At 31.7% G+C, this 22,498-nt stretch overlaps 1 protein-coding gene and 1 pseudogene across 1 annotated transcript; one reads left to right on the top strand and one right to left on the bottom strand.

Annotated features, from left to right (window-relative positions):
* Positions 1 to 1,359: 1,359 nt before the first annotated feature.
* On the bottom strand, positions 1,360 to 2,259 carry LOC142615526 (transcription repressor OFP13). The gene has a single exon (XM_075788262.1). It carries the CDS (start codon positions 2,117 to 2,119, stop codon positions 1,433 to 1,435), a length of 687 nt encoding a protein of 228 aa, XP_075644377.1. The 5' UTR covers positions 2,120 to 2,259; the 3' UTR covers positions 1,360 to 1,432.
* Positions 2,260 to 18,403: 16,144 nt separating this feature from the next.
* LOC142616467 (putative pentatricopeptide repeat-containing protein At1g26500) lies at positions 18,404 to 22,092 on the top strand (annotated as a pseudogene).
* The last annotated feature ends 406 nt before the right edge of the window (positions 22,093 to 22,498 follow it).

The raw sequence follows: 22,498 nt of genomic DNA on the forward strand, positions 1-22,498 counted from the left end.
TATAATTATTTATATATAATTTAAATATTATTGATAGTCATTTTTATATTTGATTAATTCTTTATAAAAAACATTATAAGAATATTATTAGGTATAAAATATAAATTGTCCATTTTTTAAAAATTATTATGAAGCACTTTTTTTTTTTTTTTACGATTCATTTATTTTAGACTCTTTGGTTTTGTACTTAATAACTCACTTGGATGAATATTTATGATGTGGTCCCACATTTCATTCTAAAATTAAGAAATTAATAAAACTCTTTAAGAATAAATAATTTAAGACACATGACGTAAAATTAGAACTTTAATTTGAAATTCTAATTGGAATTTCTTTCAGCTTCACCTATTATTATATAATAATAATATATAAATGAAAAATGTTAATGGATATTTTAAGGGTATAGATTTAGGAAATAATTTTAGAAATTTTTAATAGAAAAAAAGTAATTAATTTTTCGGACAACTTTTTATATTTCAGAAGAGTAGTATCAATATTTTCTTAAAATAGTACAAAATAGGCTATTAACAAATGGCTAAAGGTATCTTTTTAATAATTGGTTATAAATTATGCTGTGAGTCTATATTATTATTGTTCCACAATTATTCAAGCTGGAAGAGTAGCTGCTCCTGCTTGTCAGGAAATTATTTTTCAGAACTTTGAAAACTACCACCAAAGGTACATTGGTCAATTTTTCATTCAATGTAGCATGTTTCTATACAAAGTATCACACGTACATTCTCCTATTACTCACACGTGTGCACCCACCCATCCCACAAGACCATTGAGAAAAAGAGATAAAAAATAATTAATCTTTTTCAATTTCATCTTGTTGTTTATGAAGTTTATTACATGTTTACCATATATATAATGCCACATGAACTAAAATAAAATAATGTTTTTAAAGTACACAATTTTAAAGAGTGCAAAATTTTAGTTAAAATTACAAAATTGTGTTTTCTTAATTTTACTAAAATCGTATTTTAAAAACACGATTTCAAAAGGTTTTAGAAACATGATCTTTAAAGAAAATGTGTGTAAAATGTAAATAACGAATATGTAAAAAAAATAATGAGTACGTAAAATTTACTGTAGGAAAAAAAATTTCAAGATTACTATTCTAAATTTTGCCAAACAATAATTAAACCTAAGGGTAAGACCAACGAGAGCAATGCTCCCTCCTGTTGAGAGATGGGCCCACACGTAGTCCTACCATGGAGCCCACCCTTCATACCAGAGCATTGCCCCCAATATCTAAGTCTTTCTCCCATTCTCACCCCCTTTGCTGTTCAGGGACAGAGCATTGATATTGCATTTAAGAAAGCAGTATAAGTCATAGATAGAGAAAGCGAGAGAACATTGATATCTCAATATATTGTCACTATTTTTTTAACCTGCTAAATATACACAAAAGTGATTGATACATTAAAAACTAAGGCATTACCATCTGTTGTACTTCTATCTCTTCTATCTCATTCTGGCCCTCAGAAGAACATAATGGAGAAGAAGAAAAGGAAGAAACAGCAGAAGAATAAGAAGTTGAATCAGAACAAGAAGTGGAAGAAAGACCGACAAGCAGATCCACAAAGGCTCCAACTATGAACCCATGATTCTTCTTTCCATTCATCTTCAAATACCACCCTAGCAACTCTTCCAAGCACTCCCAATCTTTCAGCCCATGAGTTTCAACCATCTCCTCCATTGACCTTCTGAAATCAAAGTATGGATCCTCAGACTCCATTGCCAACACTACACTTTCTTTAAATGGAAACCCATCATCCTTTGCCTTCACCAAGATCGAGCTTGTGTCATCAGGCTCAAAAAACAGCCTCTCAGACCTCACCCCACGTACTAGCATCTCCAATGACTCACCATTATCCAAGTCCTCAGACTCAGTTGAAAAGCTTGCAGACTCAGAAGAGGTTGTGAACCAAGAATCAGGTGTTTCAACCCCATCATTACTAGGGTCAAAGAACATGGAGTTCACTGTCTTGAACATGTCATCTCTAGCTCGGAAAGAAAGGGTCTTTGGCTCCTTACATAAGGGCCATTGCCATGGCTGCTTTGTTGTTTCTTTGTTCTTGAAAAGAGAAGGCAACTTCATGATCTTCTTGCTCATCGGATCTGTAACAGCTTGTAGAGATGTGGGCTTGAATGATTTTTTGGGATTGTGAATGTGTCTTGTTTTCTATGGGGGTAGGTGTTAAATGTGATCGGTGGGAGGTTTTTCAGTATGATATTTAAAGGAGAAGATGGATTGAAAATGGGACTGGTAGGGCCTGAATTGCTGTGTGTATTTAATTGTAGGTTTGAGGAATTTAATGTTATTTAATGCTCTCTCATACCAACCGAAAATAACAGTACTTTTGTCAACTTAATTTTTTTTTTTAACATTGAAATATGATTAATGTTACAATGCATTAATTATTTTATAAATTAAAGTTTAATAAATATATATAGTTAATATGGCTGTTGTGAGTTGTGACATAGAAAGTTGCAGCTATCAAAAATTCAACTCATGGTTTTTGACATAGCCCCATGTTTTACTTTCTTGTGTTTCCTGATATCAGTAAGTACAACATAGCCCATGCGGCCATGCATCTAAATTTCTGCCTCATACAGTGGTTTAGAGCTAGTATTGAAATTTGAAGTTGGACTTTTTAAAATAATAAAAAATAAAATAAAATCAAGAGTTTTGTATATCAATTGTATTATCTAATTCTTCTAATAAAAAGAAAGTGAAAATGCAAAACTGACCTTCTAACTTTATTCAGATTTCAGTCTTCTAACTTTGCTTTTATTCATTTTAGTCCTCTAAGTTTCAGATTTATTCAATTAAGGCATTTCCGTTAATATTTGTTAAATTTTTTTGAAAAAAAAAATCTAGAGAATATTTTTCAATCATTAATTGAATTTTTTTAATTTATAAAATTTGAAAAATTAACCATAGCATATAACAAAAGTTGATTAAAAAGCCTTAATTGAATAAACTTGAAAGCTAAAAGATTGAAATGAACAAAAGCAAAGTTAAAGGATTGAAATAAAATCTAAAGAAAGTTAGATGGTTAATTTTACATTTTACCCTAAAAAGAATTTAGGTTCAAATCTCCCTCTCATCTATTGATACCAAAACCACGTCCTTCTTGACAAATAATACATAATTTTGTTTCATTGATAAAACATAACAATATGTCTTGAATTTGAAGTAAAGACAAGACTACTAAAGGAACAAAATTTAACCCATGAAATATTGAAATGTTTCATTGTATAGATGTTGTGGACGTTACTAAGGCTAATGTCTTTGTTGAGTCAATTTAGTTCCAATTTTAAACAGCTCTTCCTTTTAGCATGTTTTGGTTATTATAGAAATTGGAAATGACACAAATTGTCATTTTTCCAAGTTCATATTGCAAAGAAGAGTGCAGATATTCCTCAAAAACAAAACAAGAAGAGAGCAGATAATTTCTTTAAAGGCTCAGAATAAAGGAGATTTTAAAGAGGCATAATTCATGTGAGTGGTTTAAAAAGGAACGGTTAAAATCACACATACTTGTCCTTGCTCATGTATTTATGAGGAGGGAAGATTTAGTCCTTAGAGACAGGGCCTCTCATTTATTAGGTACTTGCTATTGTTCTACCTTATTCCCCTCAAGACCACGTTACAAATCACCACCCCTCTGTCTTTAATAACCCTTTGGATTTTATTTTTCTTTAATAATAGTAACTGTATGGAAAGTGAAATTTAAATCATGAATGACCACTGTTATTAGGTATAATCCCTAAGTTATTGTGAATTTAATTAATGGTAAATGTTGTGTTTATATCATTTGTTGGGGACATTGACAACACACTGAAATAAGTGGCCCAAGAGCACAGGTTAAGGATTAATAAATATCCAATTATAAGTCGTAATGTACATTTTTCAAAAAAGAAAATACAAATATTAATGATTCATTAGTTTACACGAACAAATCTATTGTGGTTGTGTCATTTTAGATATAGAGAATGTTAACCAATGTCTTAACCCTAAGCCTAAGGGTAGATGTTGTTCCTTATCTTCCATTTTTAAGATTTTGTTATGTGGCTACTTAACTAAAAAACACATTTTCATTTCATGAGAAAAATCATATGGCAGAATCTTAATAGGAAAATCTAAAGAATAACATATAAGTACTGTACCTAAGTTTTGTCCATTTTTAAAACCTTTTTAAGAAAAAATAATAATAATTAATTTTTTAATAGTTTTGTATATTTCTCATAAAACTAAAATCAAAATTTTCTTAAAATAATAACAAAGGAGTCCTCTAAAAATATCGATTAACTGGGCCATATATATGTAATTTTTTTTTTTTTTTTGAATCTTATGACTGATAACAAAAGTTGACTCTTTTGACAAATGGTATTGCATCCGATGTGATACCCGTATTCCGTCTAATCCCACTTATACAACTCAATCAGTGTCATATGAGGTACCAAAAATTATTACATGAACCCTTTGTTTTTTAATGGTTCACAACTCCATTTGTTTGATGTGACATTTTATATCACTAAAACTAATACATCATTTTGATGACTTTTTTTGCATTGATAAGATTTTGATTGACTTTTTATGTCAACTAATACTAAAAAATCCAAGAAGTCTAAACGACTATTTCTCCACCTTTAATGTGCTTCAAATTTCCACTTTAATTACCATATTTTGGAGGGGCTTGAGTTTACAAAAGTTCATACGATGTATTAGCTTACGTTGATTACTAATTTTAATTTCTATTGTGCTTCATTTCACAATTCTAGCCCAACTTTTGATAAGTCACTTAAAATCTGTCTTCTAATTATTATAAGTTTAATTTTTAAGTGGTGATAGTTATACATGTAACACGGTGTATATGCAATACAACTGAAATCGTGCTTTTAAAACTCAATTTCAACTAGAGTATATACATACGACAGTATATAATTTAATATGTACAACAATAGTTAACGTAAATTTATGCACACAATTGGTCAATAAGGATGTGAAAGAATCTTTGATAGCTCAAGATCAACAAGCCATTTGCCAAGTCAACACCATCATAATTTAGAAAAGGTTATTGTTAACGGGTGTCTTTGTGCACTCATTAAGAAAGTTTCAAATGCGTCTCATCCAAGGAAGAGGATATTGTACCACACCGGCCGTTACAGATAATATGTACTGTACCAATACGTGCACCAATATCGAAACTCCAATGTTTTATACTAGATATGTGCCATACCGGTCGTGTACTGGCCGATTTTGAGCGTTTTGATTGGTATAGGGTATACCGGCCGGTATAGAAAAAGCTTTTTTTGTAGTTTTGTAATTTTTGAATTTTTGTGAGGGTAGAATGGCAATTTACTTGTATTAACTTATTTGTGTTATTTATTTTCTTAGTATGAAATGAACAATTAATCTTTCGATTTTTTATATAGTGGTTTTTTTTTTTTTTTTTTTTTTTTTTTTTTTTTTCTTTTAGTTGATGTTGGAGTCTAAAATCATAAATAATTTGTTTTGAATTCAGGTAATATTTTATGATAAACTTTTATTTTTATTATATATAAATAAAATAGTGGCAAACTCGAAATGGTACACCGGTATTAACCGATATTGAAATATATCGTTTCACTGACCAAACTAGTATAGACTCTCACGGGCAAAACTTAGATACAGTACCTTAGGTACAGTACCTCAGGTACCCCTTCTAAAATTAAAACACCTGGACACTCACTTAATGATGTTACGGCTGTTACTTTCTCCGTTTATTTCTTTTTTTTTTCTTTTCTTTTTCCCCTGTTTCAGACCCAAGCACTCCCACGAGAAAACTCCAAACCCCAAAACCCCAAGCTCCCACCGTTCTCTCTCTCCCTCTCTGTTCTTCTCGTTCTCTCTCTCCCTCCCTGTTCTTCTCTTTCTCTCTTCCAAGCTCCCACCGTTCTCTCTCTCCCTCTCTGTTCTTCTGTTTCTTTCCTTCGCTCTCAGTCAGAACCCCAAAACCCCAAGCTCCCACCGTGCTCTCTCTCCCTCTCTGTTCTTCTCTTTCTCTCTTCCAAGCTCCCACCGTTCTCTCTCTCCCTCTCTGTTCTTCTGTTTCTTTCCTTCGCTCTCAGTCAGAATTAGATGAAATAGAAGAACCCAGTGCAGGCAGCAGCTATCTAGTGCAGAAATCCAGCAGTACCTAGTGCAGAGAAACCAGTGCACAGTGCAGAAATCCAGTGCAGAGTGCAGAACTATGGTAGTGCTTGAAGCATGGGCAAAAACAGTTCAAGTTTGAGATGATTGTAATAAATAAAGTAAGGCAAAAATAGTTCAAATAATCAAAAGGCCAGTAGTGAATCTGGACCAGAAAAAGTATCCAATATTAAAGAAACAGAGCGAAGGAAAGAAACAGAAGAACAGAGCGAAGGAAAGAAACAGAAGAACGAGAGAGGGAGAGAGAGAACGGTGGGAGCTTGGAAGAGAGAAAGAGAAGAACAGAGAGGGAGAGAGAGAACGGTGGGAGCTTGGGGTTTTGGGGTTCGGCTGAGAGCGAAGGAAAGAAACAGGAAGAACGAGAGAGGAGAGAGAGAACGGTGGGAGCTTGGAAGAGAGAAAGAGAAGAACGAGAGAGGAGAGAGAGAACGGTGGGAGCTTGGGGTTTTGGGGTTTGGAGTTTTCTCGTGGGAGTGCTTGGGTCGAAACAGGGAAAAGAAAAAAAAAAGAAATAAACGGAGAAAGTAACGGCAGTAACATCATTAAGTGAGTGTCCAGGTGTTTTAATTTTAGAAGGGGTACCTGAGGTACTGTACCTAAGGTACTGTATCTAAGTTTTGCCCGACTCTCACCTACATTAAATAACAAAAGTTAATAAACAAATAATCTTTAAAATAAAAGTAACTAGACTAATTATAAATTCTAATTGACTGCGTTATAAAATTGAACCTTAACTGGATTCTTTAAAATATTGTGGTGATAGTTGCACATTGTGTATATAAGTTGAAATCTTATTTTGAAAACACGATTTCAATTATAATTGTGGAATCAAATCATGTTTATAAAACACAATTTCACAATTATAATTAAAATCATATTTCAAGACATGATTTTAGTTAGAGTATGTACAATAGTGTATAACTGAGCATGTGAAACAATAATTAGTGCAAATATGGTGAACATAGGACCCTTTGAATTATTGCGGTCCGGCAAAACTTATAATTTTCAATCTTTGTGTTAGTTATTGGACATCCATTGCTGGCATTGCTGCAACCATAGTTTAATCGGACGGATAGGATCTACCAATCAACTTGACTACTAGAATAGTTCTCTTCTGGACGTAGGAACTCTATACCCTACAATTACATATCATTTTTTAGAGATGTTTCTGTTCTTTGTTGGTACGTATGTTTGTAATTGTACACATTGTTCATGTGCATGGGCCCCTGTATTCTTTTATTTATAGTTATTTTTTGTTGTACACAGCCACTTTTCCATCACCGTATTGAGATTGAGGGTGACCTATAGTGGGGCAACCTCGATTGTTAGCTCATCAAATCATAGAGGAGTCCTTGGACAGTGACAAAAAATGGTGGAGCCTCGCATATTATATCACAGACAAAGCGTAACAGATAGTTTAGGAATATTGGTGAATTACAATGCTACATGAAAGTAATCGTCAGAAGATGACCTTTCTCGTTTCTACTTGTGGACAAACACCATGCGTACAATTATAATCATATGTGTGTGTTTGTGTGTGTGTGTGAAAGTGAAAGTCAAATCTGTGTGTTTGTGTGTGTGTGTGAAAGTGAAAGTGAAAGTGAAAGTGAAGGTGAAACTAGTTGAATAATAACTGGTTAAAGTGTGTTAAAAAAAACGTATAGAGCTCAATCTTCTGGTTGTAATAGATTGTCTTTTAATTTTTTCTTATCTGTCTTATTACTTGTTAGCTTTACTGGTTGGAATATTTTCAGTGCTGGTAGTGTGTTATATTGACTTTTGGAATTTTGCTATTGTTTGAAGTTTGACTGTTTGAGAGGCTTCTGTGCTGATAATTGTTAATTTCTGTGGTGTTGCTGTTTCTGTAGCTTTGTATTTATCCTGTGCTTTAATAAAATTTTCAATCACATTCATCTAAAGATAATAATAATGGCCGGTTCACTTTCAAGTATATGTCATGCATATTTTATGAACTATTATCAATTGAGGAAGCTTAATTTATTTGCAACTCAGCCTATAGAGGAAAGGGTGATTAAGCAAAAAAGACCAATTAGTATATTTAACGGAAACTTTCCTATCATTGAATGAAGAAATGAGATATGGGATTTGGGATAAAATCCTGTAGGGGTAAATGTCAAAATTCAAGTTTTCAAGAATAAGTTTCAAATGTATATACATTTAGATTAGGTTATAGTAGATTTCTATCTTGTATAGAATAAAATATATTTTTCTTGACATAATAGTATAAAATTATTATTATAGAATAGAAATTGGAGAGAGTTAACTCCTTAAAATTGGGCCAATAAACAAGTTATATCAAATAAACTCAACGTGTTATGTAATTAACTTATTTTTTCTCATACATAATAACCGCTATGTGACTAAAAAAATTGCTGCATTGTAAATCTACATTAATAATTAATAATTAAATTATCGTTGGAATTATATTATTTGAGTTATTTAGACAAAAGAGGTTCCAGTTAATTTAATTGATAAAGTTTCTTGTTGTCAAAAAAAAAAAAAAAATCTCTTGTTGTCAAATAAGATACTTAGAGTTCAAACTAGTTTGTTTGGGATGTGATGAATAGTGTAGCTTATTTTTTGTACTATTCATGGGTCTCATTGTAATATTTAGCTAGTTTTTAACTTTTTTATTTATTTATACTTTTAGTAAAAAGTTTTCATTTTTAGCTAAATAAAATGTTCCCAAATGAAGTAACTTATGCCAAAAACCAATTAGTGTATTGGGCTTGATGATATAGCTAGAGTATCATTATAAAGTAGACGTCATAGGTTGAAATTTTATTGCATCTATATAAACAAATTATTAAATAAGAGTTATTTAGATCATATGATTTTCATTTATGAACTTTTAAAAATTAGATTCACCAACCTTGTATTGTCAAAAATTATATATAATTTTTACAATAGAATTGTCTATATAATATCATTAATAAATTACAAATATTAATTTGATATCTTATGAACATATAACAAATATACATAATTCAATTTCAAGTTTCTTTGAGCATATTTTTATATATGTATACATATAAAGATATTATTATAAAAAAATTAAAATCAAGTCTTATATACTCGTTAGTTTGTTTGCAAATACATCATTATTTTTATGTTCAGCTTGTTTAATAATCGAATTTAAACTTAAGTTTAAACATAACTAGTTTACTAAATAAATAAAAATAAACAAGTTTTTTTCCGAAGAAAGCTTGAGTTGGATACATTTCAACACTATTTAAAACATCCGAAAATCTATAAATAAACTATCATATCCCAAAAAGAAGAAGATTAAAAACAAAAAATTGAAAGATATTCTATAGACATCGGCAACTGAAGCGGTTCCTTAAAATCTTAAGAAATTAAAACTGTAAATAAGCTAGTTTTGGAATTGGAATCTTATAATGATTCTCTAGCTCTCGTTTTCTACCTCTGTGTAAGTCTGCTCACTGCTGTATAATTATGCATCTTCAAATAGGTCATTTCATTTTCATAGGTAGTTGTTTATATTACAGTTTGGTCGCAGTAATTGAAATAGTGTTTCAAGCTTTGTTCTATTCTAGGAAGTTTCCTTTCAATTTCAAGTCTCACAAATTGCTTTTCGAGCATTGTCTCACATTAAATGCCACATAAGTAAGTTGTGTTATAACCCATTTTCGTCTTCTTTGTATGTGTACACGCATTTGTTTCTTAAAAATAAAAAATAAAATAAAAACATAACATGCCACATAAGTTCACAGCTCCATAATCTTACTAAATAAAGGAATTTCCAAAGGGTACATTATATTACATGTTGTCTCTCTAATGGATTCTATAACAATCATATGTATTGGTACATCCAAATATATACATTTCTATATATAATATAGTGAAAAATTCTAGAGATAAAAGGGGGAAAATGTACTTATTTCTAAACCAATTACACAGTCACATAATTGATGGATTATCGAGTCTATTTTATTGTCGAAATGCCGATGAGAAAAAGATCCATATCTAAATAGAATTACCCTAAGAAAACATATTAATTTCATGCTCGTGCAATTAAGATATCCTTGTGTCGGAATCTAGATCATATTGTCTTCCAAATTATGGATTCTTGAAGCGAAATGATTGTAATTGAACTGTGTTGTCTCCTGTCTACCACATTCATGATTGGCTCAAGGCATCCATGGATGGTGCACATGCTTCGTTGACCCTCTATGATTGACTGCTAGCCATGATTTTTTAAGCAATAATTTACTTTGCAAATTAAGTTCAATTAATTTCCTTAGAGAAAATGAAAGATAATCACCAAGCATACGGTCCCAATTTGAAGATTTGCTTCCAAGATCCTCTTAGTCCCAAACAATGCATTGAGAATACAGATATATTCTGTGTACAAATTAATTCAATGAATTGAAACTTAAAAGCAGTAAATGACCAACAAAGGCACAATGGACCACACTTTAAATTTTAGGGGTAATTTAACCCAAGAGATTGGCTAAATGGTTCCTAAGACTTCATTATATCTATGAAATATTGGGTTTAAAACCTCTTTCCCGCATTTTGGGGACACCCCATTGGATTTTATTTGTAATAAATCAGTGCGTGTAGAATAGCAGAGATACTCGAAGAGGTTTAAATACCCTCATTTGTCCTCAAAAAAAAGTTAAGGGGTAATTTGTAATTAAACAATAAACCCTAGCATGGCCTTAGTTTCAAATTAAATTTAAAATTTTTAATTGCATCAAGTCTGAAGTTTAAAACTTTCAAAAGCTTAGTAGCTCAACTGCCACCCCTCAGTGTCTCTAACGGAAGCATCTAGGATCATTACCAGGTCAACCCTTAAGCAATTCAAGCAATTGCCTAGGTCCCCAGTTTAAAAAAATGTCCCATAATTTTGCTCTTAGATTTTCTTTATCTATTTTTGTTTGGATGGAGTCGGTTCCACTAGACCTCCATGACTATCATGTTGCCGATTTAATGGATTTTAAATAAAATCATCTGATGCTTTTTTCTTCTAAAAAAAAAAGAAGGGTATAATGCTATAATATTTATATTACAACCTAAAATTAAATATATTTCATACATATTTATTTATTTATTTTTGAAAAAAATTGTTTTTCTCCCTATCTCACTTACAAAATTCATTTCATCATTTACCCCAAAAAAAATTTCTTCCATATTTCCATGAAAAATACTCAATAATTAAAATATAAATACACAAGAATATTTCACTTGAAATATTGTTGAGCTGGCCGATTTAGCTAGGATTCAAATTCTCATACTCTCATTGTAACTATCAAATTATTGAAATTTAAAAATAAATTTATAATTTATAATTTCAAATTATTAATAGTAACTTAAAAAAAGAAAAAAGGTGAGTTTATGGTGAAAACTACCACCTGCTCTTGTAGCCGGGCCGGTACCTCCGCATGCACAAGTTCAATGTAATGAATATGCCACCAAAATTTGGAATATTTTGCATTTAGGAGGCATCAATTGACAAGTTCAATGTAATGAATATGCCACCAAAATTTGGGATATTTTGCATTTAGGTGGCATCAACTGAACTAAATGCTCTAGCTTAGCAATCTTTTAGTGTCTAAATAAGCCTTAAGAATAGTTTGCTTCTTTTTTTCTTTTTTCTTTTTTTGAGAAAAAAGTATAGCTTGCTTTAAGTGTTCATTATTTTTGTGGGGAGAGGGGAGTCAGGAGGGGGAAGCTAGAAGTAACTCGACATTGTACAATCGAGACTAAAGTCAAACTCTATTGTTTATTTTGTAATTATTTCTAAAATTTATAGGGCTTTTTGACCAGATTCATGGCTATGACCATCTCATGGGATTAGCTTGGTTGATTTTTTGGGTTCAAAAGCCTTAATTTTTTTTTTTTGTCAAATTTAAATTCTCACTATTGGTCATCTTTAATGACTAGTTTGGATGGAGGAGGAAGGATGCTAATTTTTGGCTAACTTTACTCTACTTCCTTCCAATCAAAATGGGCATAAAAAAAATTGTCATTGTCCCTATAATTACTTGATGTGTCAAATGAGGGATAAGTGTCGAGAGATTTATTAAATGCTTAAAGACCTTTTGATAATGCATCAGGCCAAAAAGAAAATAATGAAAATTAAGTCATTTCCCTAAGAATGCTGGTTTTAAATTTTAAGAATTTTCATTTAAAATTAATAAACTTCTAATTCATTCTAATCCACTCCATCAATGAATTCACTACAAACTAAAAGTAAAGAAATTTTTTTAAGTCAACTGCATTTGAAACAAAAGAATGTGTACATATGCACATGAAGTCGAACTAGTATTTTACAACCCAAGAAAAAGATATGACTTACAAAACAATTACATTTTCATTAAGCGATGTTAACCATTAAAATTTTTAAGTTATTTAGTTTTTTCAGTGCCAAAATATCACATACGATTCACATGAAAGGATTTTCTTATGCAAATGATCTCTAATTACAGTATAGTTGGATTTTGGTTCTTATTATTTAATAATGACCCCTAAAGGGATGAATTGTAACAATTTTCGAAATTTTAAAATTTTGATTGAAGCAATTTTAATTTCTAGCATTTTATTTGAAATAAAATAACCCCCAAGTATGGGGAATACAGGAATAGTATAATCAATGCCCCCCAAAAAAATGTGAAACAAATCAAAGTTGGCATGGGGCAAGGTTGAAATTGCACGTGCTAGCCATCTACTGAGTTCTGACCATATTCGGACATACATTTCAAGAAATTCATCCTGACCACATCTAACTCGGTTTTCGCTCCCACTGTAAGGACTAAGGAGAAATAGTTTACCAATCATTATAATATATATATTTTTCTTTTCGTAATAAATCAATCATTATAATAATATAATCATGTAAAGTTGTGTATTGGCAATTTGGCATAAAAGTACCCGTTACTCTAAAATCATCATTTATCTTACTAATAAATACACAAATTAATAATAATTATATACATATGTTAGCACAAAATTTCTCCTAATCGATAAGGACAAGTGCAAGGGGTCCTAAATAAGGCACAAGTTGCCATTCTGAACAATGACTAATTCGTCTCCGAACTCCATGCAAAACAAAATGAAATCATCAATATATTTTTGGGTTCTTGGGATTTTCTTTAATGATTATTATTTCTCTAATTTCTAATTTTTATTGGCTTGATTCAAAGTACATGCTTTAAGTCAACGATGATGTCCTGACTGTACATTATAAATATATATATTAAACAGAGATACAATCAAACATCCCATTTCTTTTTGTACATGGAGCACGTGGAATGTCTAAAGAAAATGGAAATAAACAGTAATTGGTGGAAGCCGAAGTGCAAGAATCTGCAGAATTTCCTTTGTTAAAAATAAAAGAGCAACCTGTTCGGGCACCTGGTTGAAGGGCTATAAATAAACCAATTCGTAGTTGTACATAAATAATTTAAGCTTGGATTGATAAAAAACTCATTCATATTTGTTTATTTATAAATAAATTAAGTTTTAATCTTAATTTTAAGCTTGTTTAATAAATGAGTCAAGTCCAAGCAAAAAAAAAAAAAATCTTTCACAAAAAACTAAACCTAAGCTTGTTTATGGGCTTGATAAATAAACATATATCTTACTAAGCCTTTAATTAATTGAGAGTAATGACACTCAAACTTTTATACTTTTTTTACAAGCTCGAGTTTGAACATTATTCCTAGACTTGGTTTGATCTTGAACTAAGTTTGAACATTTTATTTATGTTATTAACTAAGTTCAAATATTCACAAATTACAAAATTTGGCTTGTTTAGAGTCTTTCGTGAGTGGTGAGTTTAATAGTCTACTCTTGAGAGCTAAGACTGACATTTTTCAAAATATCTCACTAGTAGTTAAAAAGTAGATTAGTTTGACCGAAAGGCTAAGATACCGCTTCTTTGATTATTTTTGTTTATTATAAAAAATATGAAAAATTTTAATAGATACTTCATTTATTAGTGAATCATTTTAAAAAAGTTTTATAAAAAAAAAATTAATGTTTTGATAAAATTTTCCAAAGATAACATTAACATTAATGGATTGTTAATATATTGTTAATATTAGTGCTTTCCATAAAAGTATTTTCAAAATTTTCCATAGATTGTTAACAGTTGTCATAAAAACACTCATTAGTGGGTCCAAGACCAAAAAATATATGGAAAATTATTAAGTACTCCCGAAGTACCATAAATGCATACTCCCTCCTCTCACATAAATGGTGAGTCCTACCATGAATTTAATTAGTGAGACTCACCATTCATGTGAGAGGAGTGAATATACATTTATGGTACTTCAGAGTACACAATAATTTTTCAAAATTTATATACACTTTCAACGATTTTTGCGTGCATTCAAGGAAATCTGTTTTCAAAAGCTCATTGAGAGGTGTAGAAAGAGATAAACATACTGTAAAGTTAAGAATGATATTTATTCAACTTCATGGCACCCAAAAAATAAAATAAAATAAAATAAAGAAGAAGGAGCAAGGCAATTACTCTTGCAACATGTGGATTAAATAACAGCATTAAATTATCAAGCTAGCGTGCTGTACGTACTACTATTATTGGCAGCGTTAATTAAGGCTAGCTCCACATGGTAGCTAAGAACATGGAGAAAATAATGTCCGCAAGCAAGAATGTTCACTGTTTTTGTTCTCCTTTAATTTTATCTCTTTTAAAAATTTGGCACCTTTGAATAATTCGATTATTCTATATGAATCGTCTAAGAAGCAAATTCGACATGTCTGCGCAAGAAGACAAAACAGTTAACTGATATCAAAAAATATTTATAAAAATAAAAATAAATAAATAAATCATCCTTTGGTTCGGTAAGTATATGTGCAAGTTAGATACGTTGTTAGGAAACAAGTTTGTCTAACACAGAATTAAGAAATAAGAAAGGAAAGTCTCTCTTGTAACACTGACACGAATGAACATTGTAAACAATGAGGAATTTAGTTTAGATTTTCTTTCTCCCTTTCTTTCTAATGAATATGGCTTTAAGAAGATCGATTACCCTGGAAATTTATTCTTATATTGTTAAGTTGCATTTGATAAATTTTCACTCAAGGTTTGGTTCCTATGTTTTTAATATTTGAATATATTCTCAATGGGTCATAGTTTAGCCATAAGTTGCGTTACCACCCCATAGAATCAGCCTACTTTAGTGGTTTGCACTTAAAACTATTGTCACAGAAAGAAGCTTAAAAGGAAGAAAACCCTGCCTTCGCAGATGACATGATTCCATGGAGTCTGTACCTAGATAAGATTTCATAGAGTGGTGTTAGGGACTCTTTATTCGGAGAAGGAATATTCTCATATATATATATATATATATATATATATATATATATATATATGTTTGAAGTGGTGGCGCCAGGAATTGTTTATAGATCATTAAAAAAAACTTGTATTAGTTGAATATACTGGCATCACAACAACAAAAAATGAAATTATATGAAGTTTTACAATTACCTTCTATGAGGTTTCATATTTTAATACAAGTTAAAATTATTATGCAACTGCGTTTCTTTTAATGTATACAACCAAATAATCATTCATCCACTAATCTCTCATTTGATTGTGTAGCTCATTCTTTATAGATTTATTTACTAAATAAAATTTCCATTTTAGCAATTACAACAAGAATACTTTAATTTATTATTAATTAGTTTTTGTCTTTATTGTATAAAAAATTTTCTTTAACTATTCAACTCAATTTATTAAGAAGAACTATTGTCCTGTCTACAGCATTACTCAATTAAGAATTTTTGTTATGTACTTTTTCCTTTTGCTTTAAAATGCGAAGATAAAATTTGGTGTTGAATAGCAAATTTTTATTTTAGAGTGGTCAAAACAAAAATGTAAAATATTTTATATATAAATTTTGTTTTTTTAACTAGCCCTGGGTTCATTTGAACCTAAGTTGAATGTGGCACCACCCTTGTATCTGACAATATGTTTATGGATTTTCATGTTGCAGAGATATAATGCATATTTTAGATGCATGAGTAATTATTTATTAAATCAATCTGAATCACAATTTGAAGGACAATTACCACCTTTGATAGCCAATGATTGGATTGATAGTGGCTTCTCTCTTTAAACCGAACCACCATGGTCAAAAATTTTCTCTCTCCCCACTCCTCACTTTTGATTCATCTCTCTCTCCTTAATTTCGTAACTTAATGATGTTGGATCTTCGATCTAAGGAATCTTGAGTTTGGATTTGCTATGTTTGTGGGTTCGGGTTTTTGGTGTTGGTGGGTATGAGTCACAATTTTGGATCGTTGATCTATGTTGGTAGATTTGGATTTTTGGTTTTGGTTGTGATTTGAGGCTTGGGCTGTGATAGAGGTGGGTTTGTATAGCTGTTGGTGTGGCTGTAGTTGATGGTTGGATTTTGTTTGGCCGTTGGTGGTGGTGGTGGTAGTGTTGCTTGTGGCTGATTCTACTAGGTTTGCTGTTGTTGGTGGTGATGGAGCTGGGTTTAGGTTTGGTGTTTTGGCTGATGGAGCCAGGTGTGGGTTTCATCTTCTTCCTATAGAGTCCTGCAGGTAACAATTGAAAAACGTTTGACCAATGTGAATTGTGGGCTCCACATGTTGGAGTTAGAGTTGAGTTTTTGTGATGAAATTTTTGTACCCAAACAAATTTCAAAGTGAGTTAAGGTAGAAATAGAGAAGAGGTATGAGATATGAGTTTAGACATTTGAGTTAAAAGTATAAAGTGATGATAACTGTGTTAGAGTGATGGGAAAAACCAAACAGGCCCTTAGATGTTAAGTTATAAAATAAGATATGCAACATTTCCTTGATTTTAGCCACCCTCCATTGTGGCATGGATAAACTCTTAAGTTGCGATAATTTTGTAACTTAATCAACACTTTTTAGAATTTCAAACAAACATGACTATGGGTGCAAAAAAATAATTTGAAACTCATTACTCTAAAGGTTTAGGATGACATCAGCCAACCAAAACAATGTAACAGCTTTGAATTTAGGAGACTTAAAGTAAGGGTTGCTCAACACATGTTGTGGCATAAGGCAACAATTTAAAGTGTGAAGGGTTATTAGTTTCTTCCAATATCTCAATGGTGGTACTTATTGAACATGTCTTTGCAAAAAGTCATCAATTTGATATTAGTTTTTTTTAAACAACTTTAGTCTCAATTGAATTGGTTTCTTTGTACTAATACCACCATGATCATGCCAAAATCATCAACAACCCTGTTATTAGCATGTTAAATGCCTTTCATACAAAATATGGTCATGCTTTTAATAAAATTTTTCAAAGTAATTTAAATAAAGAATAAAAAGTTTTAAAACTTGTAAATGTTAAACAGTGACGTTTCTATTGAATACCTCAATTTAGCTTCAAATTATTATTTTTTTTTTCAAATCTCACTCAAATTATGGTCTGTAAAAATAGGGCCTAGTCTAGGGTTGACTTGATACATTTTGGAGTCAAATGCAAATGTAAAATATATTGCTATAAGCAATATATGAATTAGAGAGAAAAAATCCAACTTTATATATAATTTAATACAATAATTGGACTATTTTCACATATATTTATAAAACATATTTTAAACCTTTTAATCATAATAATATAAAAAAAAAAATCAATATCAAACTAAATATCATATTTCAGACCATCATTGTCTCTCTTAGCAATGTTGGACTTCAATTATTGAACAATTAATTTGAATAATAAATTTGTCTCGAAAATTATTAATTCTAATTTTAATTTTGATGAAGAGAGAAAGGAAGAGTGAAAATTTTGGAAGATTTAAATTTTTTACACTCTTAAACTACCCTAAATATAGTGAAACAAATTAATAAAATGATAAACAAGACCTTTTATCAACTAACAGAAGATGTCTTTTTTCTTTTTCTTTCTAAGTGAGAGATGCTACTTTTTTTATTAATATAATTTCTTTTATTTTAGGAGGCCTTCTTTCATTTGGGGCCTTAGTGGTTGAAACCTCCTTAGTTTAAATATCATATTACAACCCTTCTTTTTAAAATCGAGAGCCAAGTATGGCAAAGAGGTTTAAATCTTGGAACTTGAACTTCTTCCAACAGACTTTTAACCCAACAGTCCCCCCTCCCAAATCCGATGTCGCCACATTTTGATTAGGAGATGTCATCCCAAGCCTCTATAACCCAATGGTGGTGATGGTTTGTTTCTCTTGTCATGGACTAATCAAAGGTCCTAAGTCACAAATGAACCAAGCCCAAACTGACCTAGGCTTCTTTTTTTTACTCCTCAGCCCACATTGATGTGAGCTTCCTAATCACCCCGCCCATCTCTTATCAGTACCAACCAACCCATCATTGATCATATACCCAAAAAAAAAAAAAATTCCCTGCAGAATTCTTTTCCCTCTCTCTCTCTCAAATCTCAATGATAGTGAAATAAATAGAACCCACTGAACCCATCATAAACCTCCTCCATCAGACTCTCACCACCACCATCTTTGTCCATTAAGCACCAACCAACCCAACTCACACACCACAACCCTCCAACCCCATTGCCACCATTTCAACACTCCACCCAGTCACCCAGATCACCCCCTCCAAGTCTGCACAATTCCCTACCAGAAACCAGAACCAAAACTCCATTCCAAGCTCCACTCTTTCCACTCACACCCAACGAGTTCTTCCTCCAAGTCTGCACCAACGAGTTCTTTCAGTACACAGAAACCAACCCACCACATTCACGTTTCATTCAAACCTCTGTCTCCTTCAACAAGCTGCTCGATGTGATTGGTAAGTCAAGAAATATTGAGTTTTTTTGTTAACTTCTTCACGAGATGGGATGGCGGCGTCTCGTCAATGATAAGACTTGTAGGATTGCGCTGAAGACTTTGGCAGCGGCGAGGGAGGTGAAAAGGTGCTTGGAGTTTTTCCACTCTGAATTCATTTGGGTATGAGTATAGCTTGGAGAATTTGAATAATGTGGTTGAGAAATTGTGTATTTGTGTGGGTAATAGGCTTGTTGAGGAGGCTAAGTTTGCGTTTTACAAGTTGAAAGAATGGATAAAACCAAATGGGGTTACTTATAAGCGTTTGACAAAGAATTTTGTGATGTAGGTGATTTAGTTGAGGCTTCAAAGGTTTGGAATTTGATGGTGGATGAAGGGTTCCAGCTAGATATTGATGCAGGATGGAAACCCTTTTCAAGAAAAATAGGTTTGATGAGATACTGAAGTTATTTCAGATGATGAGGATTAGATGATATGGGTGTTTCAACTTATAGACTTGTGGTTGAGTGGATGTACATAGGGGTAAGATTGTGCAAGCATACATGGTGTTTGAAGAAATGCGCCAGAGAGTTGATTCAGGCCGATAATCTGACATTTGTGTTGCAAGTTTATGAGCTTTTGGAGAGAAGGAGAGTTAGAGAGGCTTATAGGGCTGTGGAAGGGATTGAGAAACTGGATATAAGTGTGTACCATGGGTTGATGAAGGGGCTTTTGAAGTTGAGAAGGGGAAATGAAGCAACAGATTTGGATCCTTAATGGCTGAGATCTAATAAAAATCAATCTATGGCCTAAAGTATGCCACGTCATTTAAAATATACTAAACATTTCAAGGAGGTGTGAGTCTACAATGGCATTTAAGGAAGAGAGTGAGGAATGGAACTGACTCACTAGTGAATTTTGAAACTATTTAGAAGCCACCAAGTATGTAGAGAGGACTTGAGGTGCCTGGATTTGATTACAATAAGTTTTTACAGTATTATTCAAATGAGGAAGGTCATGCTATGCTTTTGGAGGTGGCAAAGAAATTGAGAGAGGCAGGGTTGTTTGATTGGACAGATATATTTGAGAGATGTGGGCAGAGAATGGCTACGAGAAACACAAGAAGAAACAGAGCAGTTGAACTTTGAAAACATAATGGAATTTATAGATTATAATTTGCTTCAAGGAGGTTATATCACAAACAAGAAAGTAAGTTGATAAATTGATAATTGATTTATCAGGAACCTGGTTTTTGATGTTATATTTTCTTAGCAAACTCTAGTTGGACCATCCATTATTGAAACAAAAATCTATCACTGGACAAAAATCTATCACTGGCCATGTTTAGTGCCGAACTGGTTTAAGGAATTTGTATTTGAAAAACAAACAAACAAACAAACATGCCTAGAATGATCAAATAATTATAAAATAAAAATTGATTCTCTTTTCATTTTCACATATATTTTGTAGATCATTGCAAACGATTATATACCAGGGAGAAATTGTTAATCATATTCAAGTTGAGTGAGATAACACAAGGTTACAAAGGAAAAAAGAAAATTATTAATTTCTACTGATTTGATGGCAATAAAGCAAAAGCCCTCTTGATCTGATGGCAATTCAAGGGCTTGAGTAGTTATTCTAGAACAGTGGGGAAACCCCCTTAAAATTTCAAAATCTAGAGAAGATTTAACATTTGATTGAGAGCTTGATAGAGCTTGATCTCGAAGAAGAATTTAGAAATCCTTGGATATTAAATGGACCAAAGAAGTACAGTGATCTAGGGTTTAAAACGACTTGGCACCAAACGAAACAAGATCCACTTCATTTCAAGCCCTCTCTATTTTTTCCATTTCATGTTTTAAAGTTTATTTTAATGGATCTAAATCTAAGTGTGTATAAATTGTCATGTCTTTTATTTTAAATGATGTAGTAGTCTGTAGTTTTTGTGTGCCTTTAGATTTGTAAAATTTAATTTAAACTATAAAATGAATCTAATTCAAATGGAGAGTATGTGTTTTGCTCCATCCTTTAAAATTTTAAGGGATTGATGATATACACTTTGACATATGCCAATACATTTAATTGTGGAATAAATGTAGCATTTAAATTTACTAACTATAGGTCTCCAGCTGTTGTCATTTATTAACTTCCTTAATTTCATAATGCTTAATGTCAAGTAGAAATAAATAACTAAATCTTTATTGCAGGTGCCATTAAGTGCTAAGGTTGTTGCACTGATTGCTTTTAACGGGTGGGGTACATTAAAAGAGTAATTACTTAGTACTACATGAGTATGACAATGTGATACCCTCTCTTCTCATATAATACTAGAAATCCTACTTCTTCTTCTTCTTCTTTTTGTGTTTTTTTTTTTGTGTTTTTTTGAGAATATCCTACTAATTAAATTCATAGTGAAATCCATTATTCATATGAAAAGAATGTGTCTTACAACATGACTTGAAATTGCATTAATTTTCTTTCACACCATGACTTTTTAATTCAAAATGACGTTTGTTGTAACAAACGCTAGTTCTTATTCTTCTTGCTTAGCTAATAATTTATTATGGTCGACGGTTACTCGTCTTCAAAAATCCAATGACTTCTATTCAACCAAAACCAATGATTACTTTATCATCATCATCATCACTCTCTCTCTCTCTCTCTCTCTCTCTCTCTCTCTCTCTCTCTCTCTCTCTCAATAAGAACACCGTCTCCATCCATCTCCCTCCATCCAAACATAGGGATAAAGCCTTTTCAATTCTTTCGAAAGACATAATTCAATGGAATGCTTTCTCCCACTTTCTCCTCTTCTCTAAAATCTACTTTCACTTTCTCTCTCTATTTTTTAAAATTAAGATCTCATTCTAAAGTTCTTGTTTGGTAGGTGACTATGGATGTGATTGCGAGCCTCCTACTCATTCTCAGCCTCTCAAAACTGAATCAAAAAGAAAATCGAAGAAGGGAAGCAACATAAAGGAGGGAATCTAAAGTGGATCTAGGGTGTCTCTCTTATGTACTTGCTTAGGACTTTGTCTTAAATACTGGTGAGATCTTTTTCCTTTTAGACTTATCCTTTATGTGGTAATTTAGACACTCATAATCATCTACCTATGCACAATGAATTTAAAGTTTCAACATGGGATAACTTTGAGTATGCAATGCATACATAGTGGTGGTTTATGGGATTAGAAAAGGAAGAAATATGAAGGTTTTGGCACTTGCTGCAACATAAGTAGTTGCAATTACAAGTTTTTTTGGAGTCACTTATAGATCTTCAAAAGAATAGTCTGACCACATGTATTCATTTCTTTCATTCTAGTCTATCTGAATTTATAGTCTCTATTAGTTGACATGTCTTTTTGTACTACTACTAATATTGTTTCTAGTCTTTATCTACCTTTTTCCGTTCCTCAACTTTAATAAGCTCACTTTTTCTCTCCGGAGCATTAATTGATCTCCTCTAAACATGACTAAACCATCTCAAGCGATTCTCACTTATCTTTTCATCAATAGT

The sequence above is a fragment of the Castanea sativa genome, chromosome 11, assembly GCF_040712315.1.
Source record: "Castanea sativa cultivar Marrone di Chiusa Pesio chromosome 11, ASM4071231v1".
Classification (NCBI taxonomy): Eukaryota; Viridiplantae; Streptophyta; class Magnoliopsida; order Fagales; family Fagaceae; genus Castanea; species Castanea sativa.

Bases quoted from the DNA above. Each gene is read 5' to 3' on its own strand.
- LOC142615526 (XM_075788262.1), bottom strand. From the start codon at position 2,119: ATGAGCAAGAAGATCATGAAGTTGCCTTCTCTTTTCAAGAACAAAGAA.